Below are 25,121 nucleotides of genomic sequence, written 5' to 3' on the forward strand. Positions count from 1 at the left end.
ATTTATTCACCAAGGCACCCCCGGGGGTTACAAGAAATAATGGCCACAAGCTAGCAGAGAGCAGATTTAGACTGGACATTAGGAAGAACTTCTTCACAGTTCGAGTGGCCAAGGTCTGGAACGGGCTCCCAAGGGAGGTGGTGCTCTCCCCTACCCTGGGGGTCTTCAAGAGGAGGTTAGAGGAGCATCTAGCTGGGGTCATCTAGACCCAGCACTCTTTCCTGCCTATGCAGGGGGTCGGACTCGATGAACTATTGAGGTCCCTTCCGACCCTAACATCTATGAATTTATGAAAAGATATCAAATTCACCCAAGGAACCTTGTCTGCCTATATCCTTAGACCAACACGGCTACAACCTAAACCCCTGCAAGTTAGTGGCAGGCACGGGAGCAACGCCCAGGAGTTGTACAATCCTTGGGTCACTGCCCTTTACCCATGCAGAAAGACCTGACTGGCATCACTTACCAGCTTGCTGCAGAGAGAGCCTACAAAATCCCAAAGCAAGTTGTACCTGATATGGGGAAGATGTTGGGAGGGAAGTGAGACTACATAGGTGGTCCAAGAAAAGATACTACCAAACACACCTTGCCTCATGTATTCCCTGAACCATCAAGGCCACAATGCATTAACTTTCATGTCAAGTCAGGCATGGCTGAGGAACAGAGGAGAAGGGGAAAGTGCCCCACCACGGACCAACGAGCAGACAGAAGATGGACTATGGCTGTGTAAAGGGAGAATACATAGGGGAATAAGGAGCTTCTTAGATACCTGCTGGAACAAGGAAGGCTCCCAGACATCATTTCCTGATGCACATGCACTCCAGAAGGGAGCCCTGGCATCCCCAATACCTTGGGCTGTTGCCCTTGTCCACCAGTAGCAGATTTGCAGTCCGAGATCTTGGAAGAGTTGGGAAGGGAGGCACAGATGTTCCACTAATAAAAATATTTCCATCCCCGTGGTTCCCTACAACAGCAAATTCTGCCCCCAATCCACGCCTCCTTCCTCACCTGGATTCACCTTCCAAACAACAGCTCTTCTTCTCAAAGCCAAAGTGAGCCCTGAATTTCCGTTCAATTTAGGAAGGGGAAATATGATCTGTAGTTCTCAGCTGGAGGGAGCTGGTTTCTATGCTCAGCTCACAGAAGAAAGAAAAAGGTCTTTTCAGTTCTTGGACAAGTTAGACACTTGAGCTAGTAGTACTGGCTGTCCTCACACCACGGTTGTGAGGTTAAATCTGCTGCCTGGAGAAACTCAGCAGGAAAATGTCATAGAGGGAAGAGTAAAATGGTGTTGCTGTCACTGAAGGAAAGCAGAAAAGCAACCTTTCCTGCAGTAAACAAACTCAGCTGGTTTAAAGTGGAGTTTTCCATTCATGTAAAAGGCCAGATTTTAAAATGAACTTTCTGAGTCATTAGTAGACGTTAGAAGGTCAGTGAAAGCAAACGCATCGGTGGGGTGAATAAAAACAGCATCTTTAAAAATGTCAGTGAACATTTTTTCATGTTAGCTCTCTCAAAGGGAAAATCCAAAGTGCTCCTGCATTAGGTGCCTTAGAAAACCCTCGTTAACACTCTCCTTTTGCCACGATGCCCAGTTGTTGGTTGGGACCCCTGTCCACCACTGTTACCTTGCATCTGCTTATATCCATCTGTTGTCCCGTCACATGCTTAGCTTGGAAGCTCTTTGGGACTGCCTTTCTTTTCTGTTTGGCATGTCTACAGCTGACACTACAGGAATAAAAATATATATTTTGTAGAAAATATCAAATTTGCCAAAACTGCATTTTCCCACAAGAAAGTCTTCCTGCCAAAAATGGCAACCGGAGACAACGATAGTTTTTCCCTCCATAAACTCACCTCCTCTGTCTCGCATGTGGGCACACAATTAAGCAACTGGTATGGGGGAAAATGAAAAAGCCTTATTAATTAATCATCTTCCTTCCCACAACCATAAAGTTGATTACCTTATTATCTTGGCATGAATAGCTGCAAACACTATTATCAGTTTAGATGTTATCAAGCCGTTATGTAAATACAGGCCTAGCAGCAGCAAGGCCAAGCTCTCATTGCACTGATGCTTAACTTGCACAGGAGAAATGTCTCTTCTAGATTTCTTTACATTTCTGGCTTTCTTGTCCTGCAATTATTGATGGGATTGGCTAGAAGCACTCTTAAAATAGTGAGACGCGCGCCCTTACACGGGGCACACCTGTCACAAGGCTTGGTTAGAGATACGAGTCAGCTAGAGCCTCAAATTTAGGAGTGCTTCGTCTCTTCTGACAGCAGAGGCTAGATTGTAGACTCAAGATGTGCCAATGCCTGATGCTGAACTCCCACAGAGGGATGTCACGTTGGGCATTTTGACAGCTATACACACCTTTAAAACAGGAAGCAGCCAACAGGGGAGAGGTCATCCTTATTTCTGCTCACAAAGGGAGACTGAGACATTGAACACGGAAGCACCACGTATCGTATCGGCTATCCCTTGATACACGGACGATGTCGGTTGGCAGGGGGATTAGTGGCGAGTTTTAAGGCAGTGGAGGAGTCTAATCCTTGCTCTGCAAGTTTTTCTGCAGATATGACAAGCGGTACCTTGGGATGTACACAACTGTTGGCCAAGATGTTGTGCGCTTTCCTTCCTCCTCTGCCATTCCGTATTAATAAGACTCCAGAATAAGAGCTGCCGTATTTTCCGCTTAGAAATCAGCAGGGATGTTTTAGAGCAACTCTCTTGGTGGGTGGCTGACCAGGACAGTACTTTGATTGAAATACAGCATCTCAGACGATGGGGTATCCAGGGTGAGTAAAAGCTGTCCGGCAAAGAGAGGATTGGCAAATTAACTTTCTGAAGAAACAGTGGAAACTTCTTTCACCTGCGTAAGAAAGACAGGTGCTTCTCCAGGGTACAGATCCAGGTACAAACATAGGGAGTTGGCTCTGGCCCAGCAAGAAAAGAGACAAGACGACAGGAACACAGGGATCATTTCACCCAAATACGAACAATGTGCACAACTTAACTATTCATGAGTCTAACCCCTCGTTCTAACAGTGCCTTAAGCACAGGAATAGGAAGCCACCCTAATCCTTGCTCTGGTAATTGCTCCCTCTCTGACAGATGCCAGTCACTTCACTTTCTGGTCTCTATTCCCGTTCTGACAAATGGGGTTCATTAGGATGCTGACAGGATTAGTTTGCAAAGGGTTCAGGACAAGACAATTGGCTCCCTGCTCGCTTAGGGAGCAAAGGCTACGACGACTGCTTTGCACTTGGGAAACGTTTCAGTTGGATTCTTATCAATCTGTATCTCCAGAAAAGATACTGGCTACTCTAGCTGTGCTCCGGCATCCTGATACCATCAAGGAATCCACCAGAGCAGAGCAGATGCTGCTTGTGGGACACTAGAAAGCATCAAAGGTGGAAAACGATACCACACACGGGGTTAGCTTGGCTCATTTTAATAGTTGCTGTGCTATAGCGTGTGTATGAGTGTGCCAAAGGATATTTTCACAGACATTATTGTCCATCCATCTTGGGCAGAACCAACAAAGCTCTCCTTGTCGTGCTACAGCAGACCATTTTTGTTGGACACGGTGCCTTTTCTGAAGCATAAATGAGCTTTGGTTTACCCTTCACATGCTATTACAGTTGAAGAGCTGGCTGTCTAGACATCTGACAAGGCCACTGAGTAGTCCCATTGGACCACGTTAGGAAACTCAATATACAAATTCTTTATAATATCCTGTCATGAGTAAAATCATCTACAAGTGATGGACCTAGCGGCTGGAGGGCTGGATGAAGTTCATATCTCAATTAAGAAGCCTGACATTCCCAGAGCCAAACTCAGCTGAGGTCTTCTGTCCTTAGCAGAATACAAAATGCAAAGCATGCATCTATGTAGGAAGCCCCACACATCAAGCAGAGAGTAATCTGTCTTCAGTCACCAATCCCATTATCTTTTCACTGCTGGATAAGAAAGGGAGCTGTATAACCTTCACACAAGACAAAAGCCTGACCCATGCAGTCAAGAGTGGAGGACACCTGTAACGCAGTGTTTGCTGAAAATAAATACCTTTTATTATCTCTTTCCAACTGCTGAAACTGCAGCTGTTCTGCAAGCAGTTGTTCTTCCTCATGTTATTTATTGTTTCCAAAGTAATACACCACTTGGTTAGAAAGTTATGGAACAAACTGTTCTGATGAGACTGACCTAAGGTATTATGTTCTACTCTGTCCATGCTTACATTGCCTCTGATCCTAAACCACCCTTTCACTTCAATATAAAATTCAGGCATGGATATCAGACTCTCTGCTCCACTTCTTACCACTCCTGTGGCTACCAGTTTTACAGTACACACACTTCCTTTTATCACAGTTCAAAAAAAATAAACTAAAAAGCCTAAGTAAGGAACCGGTCCATTGTGAAATTCCAGCTGTCTCTTGCCCAGAAGCTGCAGAGAGCAGGTACTAGGATTTGTCAGTCCAATTTCGCTGTCAGCTCTCTTCCAAGTCCGCTCTGCTCAAGCTCTGCTATGACCGACACGTACTTAAATTCGTTAGGTCTGTGGTTAAAGGTCTCCACTAATCCAAAGGTTTCTGAACGATCCGTTGCATAGAAAAGCTGGACTTGGCTAGCAATGCACTGGGCTTCAGAGACGTTCTGCACGGTTGGGAAAAGGAGAGAGAGAGCGAGAGAGAGGACCAGTTAGATGAGATATTGCCTTAATATTGATGCCACAGCTCCCTGCTATGAAAGGATGTAAACAGCACCTCCTCCAGCCTACTGAACAAGCCTCCCACACCTCCTGACTCAGCTCAAAACTCGCCACAACCCTGCTCCACCCTGTTCCTAACTTGCTTACTCTTCCATAAAGCTGGTCTCCTTGTCAAGTCTCCACCATCCCTCTCTTGTTCCCCCTCCCTATAAGCCACTATGGAGTCAGATCTCCCTTTCTCATTCTACATGCCTGCCTTCCCCTGTGAAAGTATTCAGCCTAACTCATATGAAATATAGCTCATAACAAAGGTCTACTCTACAGGCAGATTTCTGAAGTATTACCTGGTGAGTCAGGGTGTACGTTTTAGTAATAGCTAGACCCCCTAAGTGGAGGTAGCTATAAAGTATCTTGCACTCTTATATTCTTCACAACAGAAACTTGTTGGACCGTGTTGACCACCACAGGAAGCCCTTCCAGGAGGGCATGAAGGAACCCAATGAACATGTCACACTTTCTTCTTCTCATCCTCTCCCCAAACGAAGACATGCATATGGTGGACAGTTGTACGTGGTGGGTTCTTGCCCACACGGACTCTTACATTTGTTAGACAATGCAAGGTCCTAAATAATTAAATCATCTTGTACTTAAGAGTGGAAGGCAGGGAGATCTGTGATGATCTTTATCCCACCATTCTGGATCTTCCCATACTGAAATCCCTTCATATCCATATCTACAGCCACAGCAGGAAATGATACAACTGGAGGGTGGTTCAACTTGTGCAGACAAGCCCAACAGATGGCCAAATTTCACCTCCGTTTTCAAACTGTTACAGAAAGGCTTGGATGTTATCAAATGCATTAGCCACATAAAATTATGCAAATCATTTCCCACTTGGATTGCCTGCCAGCAGTTTTTCATGAATTTTCACCATTCAAGTGGGGGTGTCCAGTATGACCGGATGTTCAGATCACACATTGTGCTTTCTAGTCCTTGATTGGATGAGGAACTCTAAAAGGGCTCTACAGGACTTAACTTTGAATTAAATATGGTAAGAGTGGATGTTGGTATAAAAGCCAAGCAAGCAAAGACAAGCTTCTCTTACCAAGAACTTGGAGTCCATTTCTGCTGTCATCAGCACTATTCCCTTTTCCTTCTGCAGCTCGGGATAGTGGTATAAGATCAGCTGGCTGGCAGCAGCTTCACCTTGGGTCTGCAAGAGAAAACGTGACTGTGTGATAGTGCCCTCTAAAAAGCTCTAGCTTCACTGCATGTTAACAGCTATGCTGAAAGTGCACTTTACTATCAATGGTATTAATACAATAAGTATAATATGAATTAATATTAATTTTAAATTAATTACATTTTTATTCATTAAAATGAAATAAAATTAAATAAAAAAAATAAAATATTATTTAATATTAATTCAAGGTGATTTGCATCATCACAAAACTTCACAGGAGGTGAGAGGCTCCAGACCAGCTATGAACAGACTGCCCAGAGGAGCTTTCCATCTATTGACTCCTCTGTGAAATCCTATGAAATATGAACTTTCATTTCTACCCAGGAGAACTTTTACAAGCTTTTTTCCAATGCCCAATGAAGGGTGTTTGTGCCCGAAAGCTTGCAATTAAATCATTTTTTTGCAAAAATCTTGTTGGTCTAATAAAAGATATCACCTCTACTACGAGTCCTAATTGCCTTAAATATTAACTTCATACACCTCAGTCAAGAGTTTCCGCCCTGTCCTAGCAAGGTCAGAGAAAGGCTGCTTTTAATTAAGAGCTGATTAGTTGCAATTACATGTGTTTATATTAAACAGTGATTCACAGAGTTTAAAGCCAAAGAGAACCAGGTCATTGTGTGGTCTCATTTTCTTTGCATCACAGGCAATTAAGTTTCACCCAGTTACTCCCATATTAAGTCTAATTATATGCATTTGACTGAAGCACTTGTACTTGGCTAAAGCAGAATTACAAAGAAGGTATCTAGTCTTAAAACATCAAGAGATGGAGAATCCACCACTCCCCTAATTTGTTTCCCTGGGGAGTCACTCTTATCATTAAAATGTGTCCCTTATCAGATTAAAGGGATCATCAGTGCCCATGAAAACCTTTAAACACTAGTTAATTCGCTCCACGATGCGTATGATAAGCTAAATCAAACTGAGCCCTCAGAGTGTCTCACTATAAAGATTTTTTTTCCAGATCATAAATAATCTGTGGGTCTTTTCTGAAACTTCTCCAGGTTGTTTTGTTGGGTTGTTTTTTGTTTTTTTTTTACATCCTTGAAAAGATACTAGAAATACTTTGCAGAGTTTTCTTAGCAATCTTTGTGTGTAGGAAAACACACCTCCCCATGCCTCTTCACCACTCCCTTTTTAATGCATCTTTTTGCCATAGCATTGTACTGGGACAGGGTCTCTTCAGGGTCTTTGCTGTCCAGGATGTTGTTCAACACTGCCGTAGATGACAGAAGGATGGCTGCATCCCCTGTTCCCAGACATCTCTCGTGGTGTTTGGCTAACAGGGGTGGGCAAAATGGCAGAGTGACACGGGCTAGGCAACGGAGTCCACCATGGACCCAATCTGGCCCATGGGCCGGGCTTTGCCTACCCCTGCTTTACAAAAACACATTTCATTTTGCCAGACCCCAGCTTACCAAGCAATCCAGCCTGCTCCATAAGATTGCTCTGGCCTCCTTGTTGTTTGCCACACTGCCAATCTTTGTCCTAGCCACAACATTTATCAGCGGTGATTTCATATTCATTCCTAGATGATTGATAAAAGTACAGAATAGCCTCAATGCCAGTATCAATTCCTGTACAACTCCACTAAACACACCCTTATTTAATGTTCCCCAGCTGATATTTGTCAGCCAGCCACTTCTCAATCCATGTAGCATGTATTAGTATTGTATAGTGAAGTTTAATTACAAAGGTCACAGGGTACTAAGTCAAAGCTCATCGCAGCTGAAGTATCTCACAGCCATGCAGTTAATTTTATCAGATGTGAAATCTCAAAGACTGCAATCGGAGTTGACAAGATGTGTTTTCCATAAAGCCCTGCTGATTGGTTTTAATTATATTCCTTTTTCAACTCTTTAAATCTGTATTGGCTTTTCCATTCTTTTGCTGGAGACAGATGTTGGCCCAACCAGCCTACGCTTCTCTGCGTCATTTCTTCTGCCGTTTTTGAACACTGGCTCAACATTAGCGCTTTCCCAGCCTCCCTGAGTTTCCCTGATATTCCAAGACTTATTAGAAAATAATACTGGTGGGCCTGAAGTCTCTTCAGACAACTCTTTTGAGATTCTTAGGTGCAGGTTATCAGGGACTGCTGAAAGAAACACAATTATCCCCAGATGTTGGACACCTTTCTTTTTAGTTACAAATGTACTGAAAATACATCGTACAAGGATGCTGAAGTAATTATAACACCGTGGCTCTTTACAGATACAGGCCAGAAATATCTACTGAAAACTTACCCTTCTGTGCATCACCATCTGCTAGGAGGCCTTCATAAATGCTACGATTTATTTTGTTCCCAATTATTCGGAACTCCTCCCTACTGTCCTTAGCCCTGGATTCTTCCCCATTTTGAGCTTCCCTTATCAACGTCCTGCCCTCCATAACCTCTTATTTGTTATATTAGCTAATTTATTTTAATTTATTACTCTCACTTTGCTATAGAACAAGGACTGACTTTTAACTGCACTGGCTTGCTTTCTTGACAATGACCTCATTTAAAAACTCCATTTTCATTCACTTTTTTGTCTAAATCTTTCTTTCCAATTGACTCCATTTTTAATTTTCTGCTGTTTGAGAAGTGAACTCTTTTGAAGAGCCGGATATCTATCACTGATTGAGGACCTTCTTGTTCGGCCACATGGATTATAATCACGTCTTTATCACTGGCTCAGGCACCCATCAGCTTTTTGTTCAATGATTAATTGATCTTCTGCTTTGGATGCCATTATGACTGAAAACCCTCACAGCGGTTGCAGCACCTTTTTGTGTTAGACAAGCATCATCTGCAATAAACCTCGAAGTACATAACGAACAGGGGTCAAACAAATTTCAAAGAAAAATTAGAAAGCTGTCAAAAATGAACAATTCTGTCAACACACAACAAAATTAAGGTGGTAGAAACCAAGGCTTTTATGGGCATTTCCCTTGCAGCATAATATTTTTTTAATAAGGCAGTAAATACAGAAGCAAAGGAATGCCAGAGAACTATTTAAATGCCCCTTATGTTAAATTCTACGATGCCACTGTGAGCCACACATGCACATTTATTTTTTGCCAACTTTATGAACTCCACTGCACAGCCTGCAGTTTATAATATTGTGACTGCTTGAGAGTCAAAGGCAGTGTGAAAACTGCAAAAATGCCAGTGAAAACATTCACATCTTTGGTATGACTACAGTACATGATGAAGTTGTGGAGTTCATGGCGGCAGGTAGTCAAAGATAATAATTTAATCTTATATATGTATTTATCACATTTAATTCTCAATGATCCCACAGCTACTTAGATAGGAAACATGTCAGCACACAGCTGAAATGCAGCTTCCCCAGAGGTGAACCATGTCAACTATTTTCAACGCTATAGCACAAGTGTAAGATGAAGGGAAATATATCCTCCCCAACTAAAAATGGAAAAGCAGTATACTGAGGCTGCAGGTGCATTACTAGCCAAGGTTGACCTTTCTTCTTTAGCAAGAAGCAGCTTTAAATGTTGAGTAGCCATAGCTGCCAGATCTTTGGTTTCAAGTGTAATCCAAAATAAAAAACAGTTCTAGAAAAGACTTGAAAGAAGAGACAGGCTGGTTCACACACCACTCCGAGGGGATGCTCTGCTAAGGAACAAAGATAAAAGGCAGAGACCAATGGGAGGACACACAACTGTGATGCCCAGGAACAACTGCCACACGTTGAAGATTTGGAAATCTCCCATCACAGAATTGGAGACAGCACGATGCTGTTTAACCAGCCTTGCCTAATATTTCATTAAGGGGCAGTACTGGCTGCAATTTCAGGATAAAAATCTCTCAGGTGGATTTTAAGATACCGGGAGAGCGTTTTGAGATTGATATCTGCAAACTGAGAGAAGGGCAGCTAAACACTTCAGGTACGTACTGTCCGTCTGCGGGGAGGTGGAAGGAAGCCTTACAAACACAACTAGGCATGTTATGAATTCTAAGCATGGGATTGATCTGTGAAGCTACAGGACCACCAGACAAGGCAGGGCATTTCAGCAGACAGATTAATGGTTTGATCTGGTATGGCAAGCATAATGGGAAGGAAAAAAAAACACTAAGAGACCAGAGGAATGAGAGGACTGAGACCTCTCTCTAGCTTGCAACACTATACCGTCACAGAAGATGAAAGCTCAGTTTAGAATCAAGTGCTAACAGTACAAATAGTATGTTCCAGCTGGATGAAACTGCAAATTATTGCCTCATTTTTTACACAATGATTCTATGATGTCATATGTGTGTGTTTTTAAGTGGCATCTCTCTCGAGGTCTCAAGCACAGCGTAATAAATGCGTCTCAAACCTGCTGACTAATTAAGGCACCCACCTGAATGTTTATAAGGGAAGTAAAGTGCAATTCTGCCCCTGACCACTGTCCCACGAAAAATTCATAGCCTTCTTTCCTTGGCAAAGCACACAGGAACTGCAGAGAAAAGACAGTCAGGGTCAATCGGGCTCCCAGCCCAGGTCACAAGAAACTGGAGTCCTCACCACATAAATAAGACTTAATGTGAATCACGGCAGTAAGAAGTTTATGGGGACACAGCTTTACCCACCTGCGTGGAAAAGGTCCCCCCCAAAAAGCTTGCATTGAGACTTATTGGCAGGGCAGCGCAGGGAAATCTGTACTACTGCTTCCCACATTATACCTGTTTCTGGATAATAACCATATCAATCTTTTGGGATATAGAAGCGTTAGTACTGACTAGCTTAACTTATTAACGATAAACCAAACCCATAAGCTTTAATATATCAGAACAGCACTGAAACTTTAACATTACACTGGGTAGACTACATCAAGGGAACACATGCAAGCATGTACACACGGACACATCTGCACACAACCCATTTGGTTTATCAATCCCTTAAATTTTTGCTCTTCTCCCCGAGCACACAGAATTATAGAAAATTAGGGTTGAAGGGACATCAGGAGGTCACATCTAGTCCACCCCCCTGCTCAAAGCAGGACCTGCCCTAAGCAGATCATTCTAGCCAGGGATTTGTCAAGTTGGACCTTAAAAATCTGCAAAAAGTTCAGCCTTTTCCAGCTGTTTGTACAACCTCTGTCTCACAATAGCCTGAAAACATCTTCCCTCTGGAGATATAATGACTTATGTAGCTTCATAAACTGAGCAGCAACATAGACATCACTTTTACATTAAAAGAAAGGACTGCATGAACCAAAAGCCATCAGACGATACTGCTGATTCACTGGTTCTCTGCACAGCAAAACACAGATTAATACGGATTATTTCCCAAGCTCTCATTAACCTTTACTGTAGAAATCCAAATACATTGGACATGGTTCTCAGGAGATGAGACAGCATTCTCGGCCTGGAATTGTTGTATTCTTTCTTCGTTCACAGCCACAAAACCATCACTCCTGCCAGGGCAATGGGATCTGGCTACACTGTAGTTTTATTGACCAGTGAAGCATTTCACTCCCAGCTTTGTGCAAATTGGACTGTGCTAGGCCACGCTTCGCTGCACAGTTGACGCAAGGACATGGTCCATCATAATGGAAAACAATACTAATGCACCAGCATGGGGTAGGAAAATGAAGACAGATAATATTTGCTTTCTAGTTATTTTGTCCTACCTTTTTTGGCAACTTACTTTCTTCTAAGCAACAGCATGCTCCTTTGCACAGAAAGCTTGTCATTGCAAAACACAAGATACCAACAAATCCATGCTCAAAAATGGAGCAGATAATGGACATTCATTTAATTTCTGGAGGGTGCTTTTGCTATTTTCCCTATGTGCTGCTTTACATATAATAGAAGCCAGATACTTTGCAAGGTTAAGTTGTGGGATCTAGGTGTGGCATCCATCACTGTTACCAATTTACTGGCTGAACTGGCCATGTGTGGAGAAGAGCAGTAAAAATGCAGCCGCACAGAAGCTATCGTAACTGTGAAGCTGCAGCGCTGTGACCTGGGAGGCAAGATTCAGTGCCCCATGACACAGGGGAAGACCAGTGACATGGGCTTTGTTCACAAAAAGGGTTTGGTCTGTTGTTAAGTGATAAGACACCAGCTGCACTCAGTGGAAAGAAGCCCATTCAGCTCTAACCCTCAGCCATTGGACTACTAAAGTCATGAAGAGATTAAGAGCCATAAGCCATAGGGGAAGGTATGCAATTACACCGGAGAACTTAGCATAAAGGATCCAGCTCTTCACAGGGTTGCACTCAGGAGAGCTAAGCACCTGACACTGAGGATAGTTTTGAATTGCTAAATTTCTGTTGCATAACCAGCGCTGGGAGGCTTTTTGCTACACAAAAAACATCATCTTTTTGTGATCAGAATTATTGCAAATTATTGCAAAAGAATACACTTGTAGAGATCCCCACCGGTTATGCTCATAATGAACTGGCTTATAAATATGAACAATCTTCTCTCCTTATCTAGACAAATATTTAAACATCTGGCTTTCATTAATCAGGCTGCTACAATCAGGTTGAATATTGAGGTCGTAAGTTTACAAACTAGGTCCCAGACAGAATTAAAGTTGTATATACACGCAGGATGCATGCACAAACTCCGTACTTACTGTAGGGCACTTCTGGGCTCTCTTCCATATCAAATCAAATTTCTCTGCCTTCAAACAGGAAAAACAATAATTACCTCTCATAAAAGAAAAATAACAGGTGGACAGTCATCACTGGGAAACATTTCATTCATTTTTTATAAGGTTAGGTTGCATCTACAGTACGTCTCTGATGTGCAAACGTTAACAATTAAGTACTGGTTAAGCTGTGCTAATTAGTGCACAACTGAATACATGAAGTTACATTTTGCTTTTGGCTCCGTAAATACCATCAGTGCCTTGTCATGACAATGCAATCCCAGACGCCTGCAGTTAGGTCTTGAAAATCAAAGCTGTCGTCCCTTGAAAAATGTCTAAACATCAGCTTATGCTGCTTCTCCCTGGCTTTATCTACCTCCAGTGGAGAACCAAGTGCTTTATAGACAAACACGAGGTGTGGTCCAAAGGAATTCACGTTCTAGCACGTGTTATTTTGTCATTACTATATCACTGGCCAAGAAGCTGTTGACCAACATTTGTTTTACAGAATGGCATTAGAAATATAAACAATGTGTGCACAATTGCGCTGTACATGCAGTTTTGCTGAGTAACCACATACTCGGTTCTAGTCTCCTCCATACTCCCCCACGCCACGTTTTCTGTGCCCCTTCAGCATGCCATTCGTTAGTACAGATTACAAATTCTTCAAGGAAGGAGACACGTGCTATTTATCTGCGTGATGGCCTCGATATGCTGGTGAGCACTGCAACGCCTGCCAGCTAACTATAGCTGCGGACTGCCGAAATGCACTTGCTTCCACCGACAGAAACGCCTGCCATGTACTGCTTTCTTACATTGCATCTGGCGAGTAATAAGGCTTTAAAAACCTTTCAAGACCCCTCAAAAAAGAGGATGCACTGCAGAGTAGTGACATCTTTGTTGTTCTTAATTAATAGGTCACATACTCATATAGTAATTTTATTGTTATTATATAAAAATAAGGGATGTCAATTAATCACTGATAATGCACTTAATGCAAAAACAAATGAATGCATTATTTTTTTTTAAAGTTAATCACTGTTGCCTGGCTGTGCGTGCTGGGAGAAAAGCGGTCCCTCCCCTCGCTGCTGCTGGGCGCCGGAGCTGTGGCAGGGCAGGGTGAGGTGTCTTCCCTTTCCATGGGGGAAGTGGGGCCTTTGAGGGTGGCGGGGAGCTCTGTGGCCAGGCCAACAACACAGGGGCTGGTACTTGTGCTTGCAAGGGCCAGGCAGCCCCAGGAGATGCTGCTGGAGGGAGCAGGGGCGGTAGGTCAGGAGTGAGAGGCACTGGCAGTGCCAGGCAGTTGCGGGTCAGGAGTGAGGTGTGCCCCTGACAGGTGTCCTCTTTTTTGGAATTGGAAATACGGTAACCCTAGTTTTACCCTGTTCACTTACTGGTCTTAATCACTAGGTGTAAGTTAGCACAGTTCTACTCTGTTCTTATGGCACTGAGTTGTCACTGAAATCAACTGATTTGAAATGACAGAAAAAACATCCAAAAATATTTATAATCAATTTGGATTCTATTACTGTTTAACTGATTAAAATTGTGATTAATTGCAACTTTTTAATCTCACGATTAATCACAATTATTTTAATTGACAGCCCTAAATATATAGTGTTTATATACTGCAATTGCGTTGCTATTATTTACATTTCTTGATATTAGATATCTTCTATGGCACACAAACATTATATCGTAAAAAACATGGAAAACGTGGAGACTGCAGAGTCAAGACATCAAGTAATTGGGAAAGGACAGAATTATAGTTACCAGTATAATTTCATTTCACCCCCACTGTGAATGCACTAGGATACAGGCTTGTATTATATATTCACACCCCACCCCGGGAAAGCATCTTACTGCAGAGGATGGACACAGCTCAACTCATGAACAACTATTCAGTATTTTGTTTTAATAGGGCTTTTTTTACTGCACAGTATTCCTATCACGGTCTGAAGAGAACTATTTGTGTCCTCAATGCTTTTCCCTGACACTCATCAGCGCAGAGGCTCAGCAGTTCACAAATATTTTCTAACCACTGTTTTGGGGGAAAAGTGCTATTATTTCTATATTCTATATGGAGGGCTGAGGTCAGCAAGATTTTAAGTTTAAACGTGTCCACTAATTCTGGGTGTCTGGTTGGAAACACCTTGAACCTGACTTTTCAGAGCACTTTATAAATACTTGTTACATTCAAAGCACTGCTCTAATACATGCCTGTTATAGAGGTGAACACTCGGTGCCTCTATAAATCAGACCTCAGGGTCTCCAGTCAGGCATCAAGAAAATAAGAAACACACCACTGAGGACTGTCTGTTTACAAGATGTGATTAGCATCACACAGGAAGTCTGTGGCGGAAGCAGAGGGGACAATTTCAGCCTGAGGTAACCAGCCAACAAGGAAATTTCAACTCAAACATTTGAGTTTAGTAGTTATAAGCAACCGTCAACAGGGTGCCATAAGATTGCCTGATGTTTCCCATTAACACTCAATAATTTCATGCAAGCCCGGTGCTCCATGCCGACATATGCGAGACTTAGTTTTAATGCCACTGCAGAAGAACAGAGGCTGAAGCCACAGAAATGGCCCGGTCTGAAAAGCAGTGATTTGGAAGATGCACAAACTGCAGCCTGCATATATACACACGGGGTCTGTTCCAAAGAGCACTGGAGTCAATAGAAACCTATCAAGCCTGGCTTTCGTATTACTGAACTTCCACGCCAGGCTATGCCCCATCGTCCTGCCATGGAAGCTGGTGTTCAGGATCTCTTTCATTAAGTGATTGGTTGTTGGGTTTTTTGTTTAGAGACGATGCACACAAAGGAGCAGAGAGAAGCTTGTCTGGCAAAGCCTTTCTGTGCTGACCTCCACTGTGTACACTTTGTTGAGAGAGCTACTTACAGGAATTACGGCATAAATAGTATCTTTTGAAGAAAAATGCTGATTCCAAATCTGTAAGAAAGGAGGGAAATTAGATTTAATAGAGATCAAAACAAGCATATATAAGATTCATGTTTCTTTAACAGTGTTCATTAGTTAACCTATCCTGGCTTGCAAGCATTTACAACCAAGGGCCATTTTTCATATACGTTTTGCTCGATGCCTATAGCAGGAAGGCTATAATCTCTTTTTATGGAAAAGTTCTAAGACTAATGGTAGCAGATGGCCTATTAGGCGCTCTCACATTGTGCGATAAAGGAGACTGGATTAGATTGGCCCATTATGGAATTCATGTGCTTATGATGTACATTTTTGGCAACGCGCTGCCTTATGCCACAGATTTAGAAATGGTTGCCCCCAGTTTGTTAGTTAGAAGTGCTTCTGACCAGGTATCTTATAACAATATGCTGCATAAGGTTCTTCTTGAATAAGGAATATATAAATACTTCCCCCATGAGATTTTGGGGGGGGGGGGGGAGGGTTTCCATTTAATACAGAACCTTTGAATTTACTGCTGCCTTTCTTCTGAGGACTTTGAAACTTTTTATAAAGATGGTTTGGTACCGATATTTCCATTACTCGTATGAAGATGGTGACTTGCATGAACTGTCCCGAGCCACTAATAAACTCCGTGACAGCTATAAATAAAACCTGCAGGCCCACACCTCTTTTCCAACTGCCAAATAATCCTCTCTCCCTGTAACCTGTTCTGACTAATCACATTTCTCTACAGGCTGTTTAAACAATAAAATCTGGAAGTGTATTTTTGTCCCTAGCAACCTGGTGCGCACAAAGTTTCCTCTTGCGTCTCGTTGCTTTGAATATAATGAGCAAACAGAGAAACTAGGGGAGAGTTGGCCTGCTTCAGAGATGTAGAATGGAAGGAGATATCTTCCCCCGCAAAATAAAAGGGAATCTGGATCTCAGTGTAATGCCGATAACTGCATCAGGAAATCAACCTTTAGTCCTAACTTACTTTAAAAAAAAAAAGAAAAATTTGCTTTCATTTACTCACCTTAAGCAGTTAGTACTAGTGAAAAGGTACCGGATTGATAGTCATGGATGCCAGCAACTAAAGGGATTCAGCACAGGAAACACTGCCTACCTCCAAACTGCCTCACCAACATGCTTTAACGCTAATTGAATGGTTTTTCTGCTCAGTCCTGTCACAACCCAAAGTTGTGATTTTTTGTTTTCGGTACTGCTAAATTATTTTCCCGCTAAATTGCAGCTTCTTTGCACGGTAGAGTTTTCTGCTGCAGAAGAGAACCCCGGTGCAACGGAGTATTTCCCGCCAACTTGTAGTTTTCTTTGCATGGTGCATTTCTTTTTGCATCTAAGAAATGCTCGGTGCAAAGAGTTCCCGCCATTTGTATAGGAATTCGTGCCACATTATTGGCCGGTTCTAATACATGCACACGTGGCGGCTAGTGATTGGCTTGCTAGCTGTATAAAGAGCTTGGGTGGTTTCTGCCCAAGTTGGAGAGAGAGAAAAACTGGAGAGAGGAGGAGGAACTGGAGAACTCACCAGGAGGAGGAGACTTCATGCTGTGTGAAGATCTCTAAGCGCTGCAGATGCTTACGGACCCAACGCATCTCTTAAAAGGCAACAGAGGTCTAAACAGCCTCTGGCCTCTCCCCGTCGCCAAGCGCAATCCTAGACGTATCCCTTTTCCTATATACTAAATATTCGAACCCGCAGAGCTTCAACAACTCCGTGGGAGGGAACCGAACCGAACCCACGGAGCTTCAACAACTCCGGGGGATAGAAACTACCGAACCCGCGGAGCTTCAACAACTCCGGGGGATAGAAACTACCGAACCCGCGGAGCTTCAACAACTCCGGGGGATAGAAACTACCGAACCCGCAGAGCTTCAACAACTCCGGGGCTAGAACGAATTTGTCATAGTCCTCTAACGAGGATTTAAGCAGAGCTGTGCCTGGAAAAGTGTCCAGCCTACACCACGACCATCTTTGGTGTAAGTAAACAATCTTTAAATCAACCACTACGCGTCCGTAACTAATTCTAGTTCACCCCCGGTCTTCTCCAGCCCCGCGTGCCCGGGCTGCTGGTCACAGCCCGCGTGCGCAAAGACGGGCCTGGCTCGCCCCCAGCCCGCACAAGTCCTATCGCCACACACGTTCAGTGGCTGGAACGCTGCAAGGGTCACTGAAGGCAACTGTTTGCTAATCAGGTCTGGACACAAATTACAGATCAGCCCAAAGGTGGAGTATTCCATGTACCCCATTTACCTATTCAAGACAAATTTGATTTTCTCAAAGCAAGGAACCTTTGCAGCTATTCTTCCAACTTACAATATCTTATGTAAAGTATTCATCAGCCTAGTTTCAGAATGAGAACAACATTTAAATGGAAGATGTTTCAATTAAACTCATCACCTGTTTTATTTCCTCTGCTGTTTTGTCTTTCACCATCTCAACATTCAGTACCGAATCAAGCGTCTGCAACAAAAAACACAAGGAATTTAGCATGAAAGTGGGGTAGCACAAAAGTATACACGTCTGTGTACAAATCCAGGCTGCAGTTACAGATGGCATCTCTATACCTTCATACTTTTAACTGTCAAAAATAGCCCTATAAGAAAAAGAAGTGGAGGTATACACTGAACTATGTTACTGAAAGAGTACTCGCATCAAGTTATAGCGTTTATTTAGGTTCAGGTCTACAGTTTCTAATTGTAATATGCCTCATGAGATTGTAAAATGTGTTGAGAATTTTCCCCTTCTACCATCACCTGAACGTGCCCTGCTGGTAGCTTTCACAATGCAGAAATCACTGCCAGACTGAAACGTTAACGCAGGATAGTCCCTTGGAAGCAACTCCCCAGGCTGGACGATGGAGATCCCCCATCAACACTAATGGGAGCTTAACCTTCTGCGATGGATTTGTTTGTATGGAAAATATGTCCCCAGACTAGACAGAACTTCCAATATTTCACAGGAAAAAAAGGACTAGATTTGAAACCACTGAAACGCCCTGGGTTTAAGACTTCGGGACAATTTCAGTTGCACAAGATTATCCTAAAATGAGATGCAAAGCAGGGAACTGTGGATGATTATATCCTGTGCAACCATTCATCACTAAGTTTTGAAGGCGCAGGCTAGAAAAAGCACTTGGCTGGGATGGTTTAGACCGGGACGAGCCTTCTCTGAGCAGGGATGAGATGGTTTAGACTGGGACGAGCCTTCTCTGAGCAGGGATTTTGGGCTAGAAGTCCTCTTGAGGGCCCTTTCAGCACTGCTCTTCTAGGATTCAATTTGGCCAAAGCATAATGCACCATTTACAATCAATCTCCGTGTTGGAACAACAGGAATAACATACCTTGATATTTAAGTCCACTGTATCCTACCTTATGTTTTGTGAATCCGCCCTTTAATGTCTTTGTACCTGACGATTCTGCCTAAAAAAAAAACACCAAAGACTACTGGGTAAAGCCTGCTTTAATCTGACGAGCATAACCTGTCCACTTACAAAATCTTTTCAGCACTGTCCTGAGACAAAAGAAAAAGCTAAAGATTTTCAGATGCCACAAACAACCAACTGCAGTCAAAGGGGCACTGACGTGGCCCAAAACTGGACCTCAAGCTTTCCATTACGTCGAGGAATTCACAACCAAGACACCATTCCTCAGATTCTCTGTTTTTGGGACCACACAAAGCAATGCAAATAAGCAAGAAACCAGAGAAGGGCATCCACATCATAGCCATACTGGTTTAAAGGAAAAACGAATCGGAACTGGTGGGAGTGGGGATCTCTTTCATTACACCAACTAGATGTTTGCAAAAGAGAAATTAAAGAATTTTCTTTGCAAACATCTAGTTGGTGTAATAAAAGAGATCCCCACTCCCACGAGTCCCAATGCCAGAAACCAGAGAAGTAATTAATTCTCTGCTAAGCTGCTAACTCTCCCCTTGCAGATACAAATTACTGAATGGCTCAGAGCTGACTTAACGATGGGGATTCCAGCACTTGAGATTGTTCTGCTTGGACACGGGCCAATAAAACCAAGTAGCTGCGTACCAGCAATATGCGTGAGCAACAGTTTTCCCCTCACGTGGAACGATAAACGATGGGCTCGTTAGCGAGGATATGAGAAGGCTGCTTTTGAATCTCCTCCAACAGGAGACACTACCCTTTTCACACACTCCCTAAATAGCAAACCCAGACAGTTTCCGTCCCAGGCGATTCCCGTTCCAGAATCAGATTCTTAAAGAAGGACAATAACGTCAAGCCACGATACGGAAATAAACAGGACACAAATGAGGCAGACAACGAGCCTTACCTTTTCGTCCATATATTTCATAAATTCCACTTGTTTGCAATACCCCACCGGCTGCTTTTTCAACGCGTTTAGTTTCTCCAGACGCGACTCAAAAAGTTCTGGATCGGCACTGAAACAAAGAGGAAACGATCAGTCGACCTGCGCGGTCATGGGCGTGTTGTGAAAACCAGCTCACCGCCGCCACGCTTTCCCTTTTCATCCCCTTTCAGGGCTTCCCACAGGAAGGGCTAATCCCGACGGCTGCACCCACCCAGCTGGGACACGCTTCCCCCACAGCGCCCTGCCCACCCACCCACCCCCTCAGGGCTCTGCTGTCCTCCACGCCCCGCCCTGCCCCAGCCCCCACACAACCCCTTCCAAATCCCTCTCCCCCCCAACTGACCCCGCCCCTCCCCAGGCCCCTCCCCTTTCCTAAGCACCACCCCCCCTCCCTTGGCTCCTCCCCCACAACGCCCCCCTCTGAAGAGCGCTGCTTCTCTCCCCACAGCCCCATCGCGCCGCAGGCCCCGCCCACCTGCGCAGCGCGCGCAGGCGGTGCCGGTACTTGTGGTGGAAGCGGTTCTCGTCCAGGCCCGCGTCCGCGTCGCCGCCGGCCCCCCGCGCCGCCAGCCCCGGCCCCGGGCCCGGCCCCGGGCCCAGCGGGCGGGCGGGCGGCGAGAGCAGGCCCAGCGGGCGCAGCGCGGCCCGGCTCCGCGCCCGCCACGGCCCGCACAGCTGCTGCAGCGCCATCGCCCCTCCCCCTCCGCCGCCGCGCTAGTGCGCACGCGCACGGGGCCTGCGCAGTCAGGCCGGGCCCTGCGGATACGCGCACACCCACTTGGGTGTAAATTTGCTACGTGCGTGGTGGCAGGTTTACACCCGAGTAGTTTGCTACGTGCATGGTAGCAAATTTACACCCGAGTAGTTTGCTACGTGCATGGTGGCAAGTTTACACCCGAGTAGTTTGCTACGTGCATGGTGGCAAATTTACACCCGAGTAGTTTGCTACGTGCATGGTGGCAAGTTTACACCCGAGTAGTTTGCTACGTGCACGGTGGCAAGTTTACACCCGAGTAGTTTGCTACGTGCATGGTGGCAAATTTACACCCGAGTAGTTTGCTACGTGCATGGTGGCAAGTTTACACCCGAGTAGTTTGCTACGTGCACGGTGGCAAGTTTACACCCGAGTAGTTTGCTACGTGCATGGTAGCAAATTTACACCCGAGTAGTTTGCTACGTGCATGGTAGCAAATTTACACCCGAGTAGTTTGCTACGTGCATGGTAGCAAATTTACACCTGAGTAGTTTGCTATGTGCATGGTGGCAAATTCACACCCGAGTAATTTGCTATGTGCATGGTGGCAAATTTACACCCGAGTACTTACTGCACGCTAAAGCACTTGTAGACACCTTCCGGCGCAGTCCCCTTGCGTGCATGGACTGACTCGGGACAGGTATCCGGGTTGTAGCTGTATTGGTCTAGAGCAGTGGTTCCCAAACTGTGACAGATTGCGCACCACCAATTTAAAACGATACGACCTTAAGGATCGCCAGCAAACTTTTGTCGTATAAAGTAATTATAATAGATCTGTTAATATGCGCTACGGACAGGGTGTCTGCGTACCACTGGTGGCACCTGCACCGCAGATTGGGAACTCCGGGTCTAGGGGAAAAAGCACTCAGGACTAGTGGTAGAGGTGATGTTTTATTAGATCTAGATTTTTGCAATTTTTTTTGCAAAAATCTAGTTGGTCTAATAAGCAATATCTGTGTACCTCTCCCAAAAGCCCTGACTGACTTGGGGGGAACTTTGGTCCCAAGCTGGTGTGCACGCAGTGTTACTGTGCTGTAGATGCTGGTATAAAAACTGCAGTAAGTTACTGCGCAGTAAATGCATGTGTAGATGCACCCATAGGCTCCTAGAGCAGAGGGGCTGGACGAGGCCTGCAGAGGTCCCATGTAGTCCAGCTCTGGGCCTGAGGCAGGATGGGCCGTGTCCAAGCCATCCCAGACAAACCCATCATCTTTTTTTGGAAAATGCCCATCACGCCTGACCAAGCGCCGGACATCACACCTGACCCGACCACAGGCAAAGCAGGGGGACCGCGGTGGCTAACGTCCTGCTGCTGTAAAAGGCTCATAGATGCTCAAGAGACCCCAAGTAGACGCCTTGCCCCAGCTGGAGGAACGCAACCCCCCAATCAGTCCCAATCTGCCCAGGAAGGAAGATCCTTTCCTGACCCCCAATGGGGCATCAATCTGACCCTGAGTGGAGAGGCAAGACCCCCTCACCAGGACCCTGCAGGTTTGTCAGCACTGCACGGGGGTGACTTCACGCTCTCCCCAGTAGGGTGTCGCTGAGGTTTTATGCCGTTCCTGGTGGGGCGTTGCTGAAGTTTTATGCCCCTCCAGTGGGTGCCACTGTGGGTCTGGCTTGGGGCAACGTGGTACCTGCTATTGTTGCACGGTGACAACCTAGAACGCCCAAGCGGCGGCAGTTCTGTGCCGCCCACGGCCGCAGCTGGGATCACAGTCTCCTTCCTTCCCTTCTTCAGGCCAGGGGTGGGAACCAGCGCAAGCCTCTGATGCACCAAGAGCGTTTGTGGGCCAACAATGGTTATCCCCAGCAGTGAGTACAGTGCTTATTTTCTTATAAATCTTGTAGTACCTCTCCCCACCCCTTGAAGTACTGAATGACGTGACAAGAGCAGACCAGTGACCAGCAACTGAGATCAAGTGAAAAAGACAATACTATGCTGCCATCGGCCATCCCACGTAGCACTGCTTGATATGAAACACAGTCGCTGTTACCCAGTATAATAGCTCTAACCTTGAGACAGGCAATCCCCCTCCGAGAAAAATTAAGAAGGTTGTGGTAACAAGCAATGACCCGAAGAGGCAGCGTTTCCATCTCCGGCAGCGGTTCCCAAACTCGGACTGATTGCACACCACCCATTTAAAACGATACAACCTTCAGGACCGCCAGCAAATTGTTCAGTGCCACCTTAAGTACTGCCAACACATTTTTTGTCGTATAAAGTAATTAAAATAAATCTGTTAACACGTACCCACGGACAGGTTGTCTGTGTACCGTTGCTGGCACGCGTACCGCAGATTGGGGACCGCTGAGGTATGGTTTTATCTACGTAAGATTACAGAGGGTGGGGTGTCATTTTAAGTATTAACTAGAATGAAGAATGGTAAATCTTGGTTGGAAAGTATTTGTTAGTAACAGCCACATATTTTAAGATGAGAAGGGACCACAGTGACAATCGACACAGTCAGAACACGCACAAGGCAGCCCCTGGATCAAGCCCGTAACTGGCCTTTTTCATGCTCTTGCACTTGCAAGAGCTTATTCCAAGTAGCTTAAAGCAGTGGTTTCCCTTGGTGTTGTGTCTTATCCTTACAAGCACCAGGCCTCTGCACACATAACACAGGGCAGACAGGACTTTGACCAGATGTAGTGCAGCTAAAGACTTCTAAAGATTTAAAATTTCTCTGGTACGACAAGCTAAATGAATGCTGCTGGGATTTCCGATCTCTTTTATTAGACCAACAGGGTTACAACCTACATCCCTGCTGCTGGGATTTGAACCTTACAGCTCATGGGCTTGCCTGACTGATTTAATGAAAGATGGTTCGTTAACACCAATGGTCCCCAGAGCACAGCTTCAGGGGAGCACGTACAAACGCCTCCTGCCTCATGCTGCTCACTGCCCCAGAAATTCAAGATCTAGTAGACAGGGGGAGCCAAGTATGACGTTGCCCCCCTGAATTATTTGCTCAGTACTGCTGTGTGCATGTGGGCCATCAAAGGTTGGGGACTACTGTTTAAACCAGTTTAGTAAAACCAGGGCAGAAGCCTGTTGAGCACTTTCAATTGCATCTGATTTCAGCTACGTCAGAAACGAAAAGCCCAGCGCATTCACCCTATTTTGCTAACGTGCGCTGGTATACGTTTATACAGAGCCAGCTCCCTTTATGATTTAAAGCTGCAGCTTGTTCTCAAAGCAGACGTCAGAATTACTAGCTTTATAAGATTAATTAGAAGTTGGGTGTTGCTCAAGTCCCAGCCTCAGATGCACTTGTGTGGACCTTAACCAGGTGAGAAGGATACAGGAAACAGAGGGGAAAGCAGCTCTCCTATTTAAAAGAAGGGCATGCGTGATTAATAATACAAATCACAGAATAATTTAGTATTATCTGTAGTGGAATAACTCCTGCCAGGCTCTAAACAAGGTGGAGGTTACCATCCCCGAGATTTTTTTTATCAATTTGTTTTTGCTTTGCAGGTTGGTTGCCTCTCTACTTTGGGAGCGTAGGGCTGTGCTACATGTTGCTCTTCACGTGCATATTTCTCTTGCACTGGAGGAAAGTTATCCGGCGGGAGCAACAAGCCAAAGCGTGGGTTGAACTGGTGAAGAGTGAAACGTTCTTTCCCAACCCAGTAGTTCACTGGGCTGACAAGAGTGTCAATTATGGGATTAAAGCAGAAGTGTACGCGCCTGAATCCAGCGCCAGCACAAAGCAGGCAGGCAAAAACTCTGCCAGAGATGATGCGGATGGGGTCTTTGTTTCTTCCCAGGTAGAGGCGGATCCGTGCAAACTGGTATTTCAGGAATTGCCTTTTGTTCGCTCGCTCTCCAGCCTGCCACCGATGGTTAGTCACTCCATCTCTTACCCCTTCCCGGCCTTCCCATCCAGAGCGGTTCCGTTCACCTCTCTTCCCGACCTGGATAAAGTGGAGGAGAGCTGGCACTTCGGTAGCAGCTCGACATCTGAAGTGTAACTAGGTCGCGGCCCACAGCAGACAGCAACATTAAATAGAAGATCTTATATATTTTACGCTAAATCAAATAAAACAAGGTGTTTTCCAACCTGCCTTGACTGCTTTTCTCCTGCGTGATGCACGGAAAACGTGCGAGTACAGCCGTAAGAGAGCAGCCTTTTGGGGAAGAAAAGCCAGAATCGCTCCACTTTCAACTTCTGTTAGGGAGAAACCTGGTAATATTAATAGTAATAATAAACAACCCACTGCTCCGTTCAGTGCAGTTTGCCAGGCAGGTTGACACCGCCGAGTAATACAGGATGCTCTTTTTCTTATTTCCATGTCTGTGCAAGGCCCTGCATCAAAATAGGCAATTGAGTTGTGAATGGCATTCCCCCCCTTTTCCATTTTTCTCCTTCCATCCTAAATCACCAGCATGCCCAACCATAGCTGGAACAGTTATAATCTATGCCTGCACCTTCTTTTGTGCCAGGAGTTCATTTTTAAACCGTGGGCAAAAACCGGTCTCCCTAATTGTGGCTGTAATAACATGGCTCCATTATAAACTCGAGGCTTTAATCAA

The 25,121-nt window shown here is 44.8% G+C and overlaps 2 protein-coding genes across 2 annotated transcripts; one reads left to right on the top strand and one right to left on the bottom strand.

Annotated features, from left to right (window-relative positions):
• Positions 1-4,054: 4,054 nt before the first annotated feature.
• ATPAF1 (ATP synthase mitochondrial F1 complex assembly factor 1) lies at positions 4,055-20,031 on the bottom strand. The gene is made up of 8 exons (XM_014598726.3): positions 19,789-20,031; positions 18,856-18,906; positions 17,885-17,947; positions 15,445-15,495; positions 12,525-12,572; positions 10,300-10,395; positions 5,821-5,928; positions 4,055-4,660 (listed from the first exon to the last, which is right to left on the bottom strand). Exons 1-8 carry the CDS (start codon positions 19,807-19,809, stop codon positions 4,478-4,480), a joined length of 621 nt encoding a protein of 206 aa, XP_014454212.1. The 5' UTR covers positions 19,810-20,031; the 3' UTR covers positions 4,055-4,477.
• Positions 20,032-20,527: 496 nt separating this feature from the next.
• Positions 20,528-24,630, top strand: TEX38 (testis expressed 38). Its single transcript, XM_059727807.1, has 2 exons — positions 20,528-22,396; positions 24,063-24,630. Exons 1-2 carry the CDS (start codon positions 22,381-22,383, stop codon positions 24,557-24,559), a joined length of 513 nt encoding a protein of 170 aa, XP_059583790.1. The 5' UTR covers positions 20,528-22,380; the 3' UTR covers positions 24,560-24,630.
• Positions 24,631-25,121: the final 491 nt, after the last annotated feature.

This window comes from Alligator mississippiensis, chromosome 5 (assembly GCF_030867095.1).
Source record: "Alligator mississippiensis isolate rAllMis1 chromosome 5, rAllMis1, whole genome shotgun sequence".
Lineage (NCBI taxonomy): Eukaryota > Metazoa > Chordata > Crocodylia > Alligatoridae > Alligator > Alligator mississippiensis.

Bases quoted from the DNA above. Each gene is read 5' to 3' on its own strand.
- ATPAF1 (XM_014598726.3), bottom strand. From the start codon at position 19,809: ATGAAATATATGGACGAAAAG. The intron at 15,496-17,884 runs GTGATGAGTTTA...CCTTTCTTACAG, and splicing joins CAGCAGAGGAAATAAAACAG to ATTTGGAATCAGCATTTTTC. The intron at 4,661-5,820 runs GTAAGAGAAGCT...CCAACCGTGCAG, and splicing joins AAATGGACTCCAAGTTCTTG to AACGTCTCTGAAGCCCAGTG.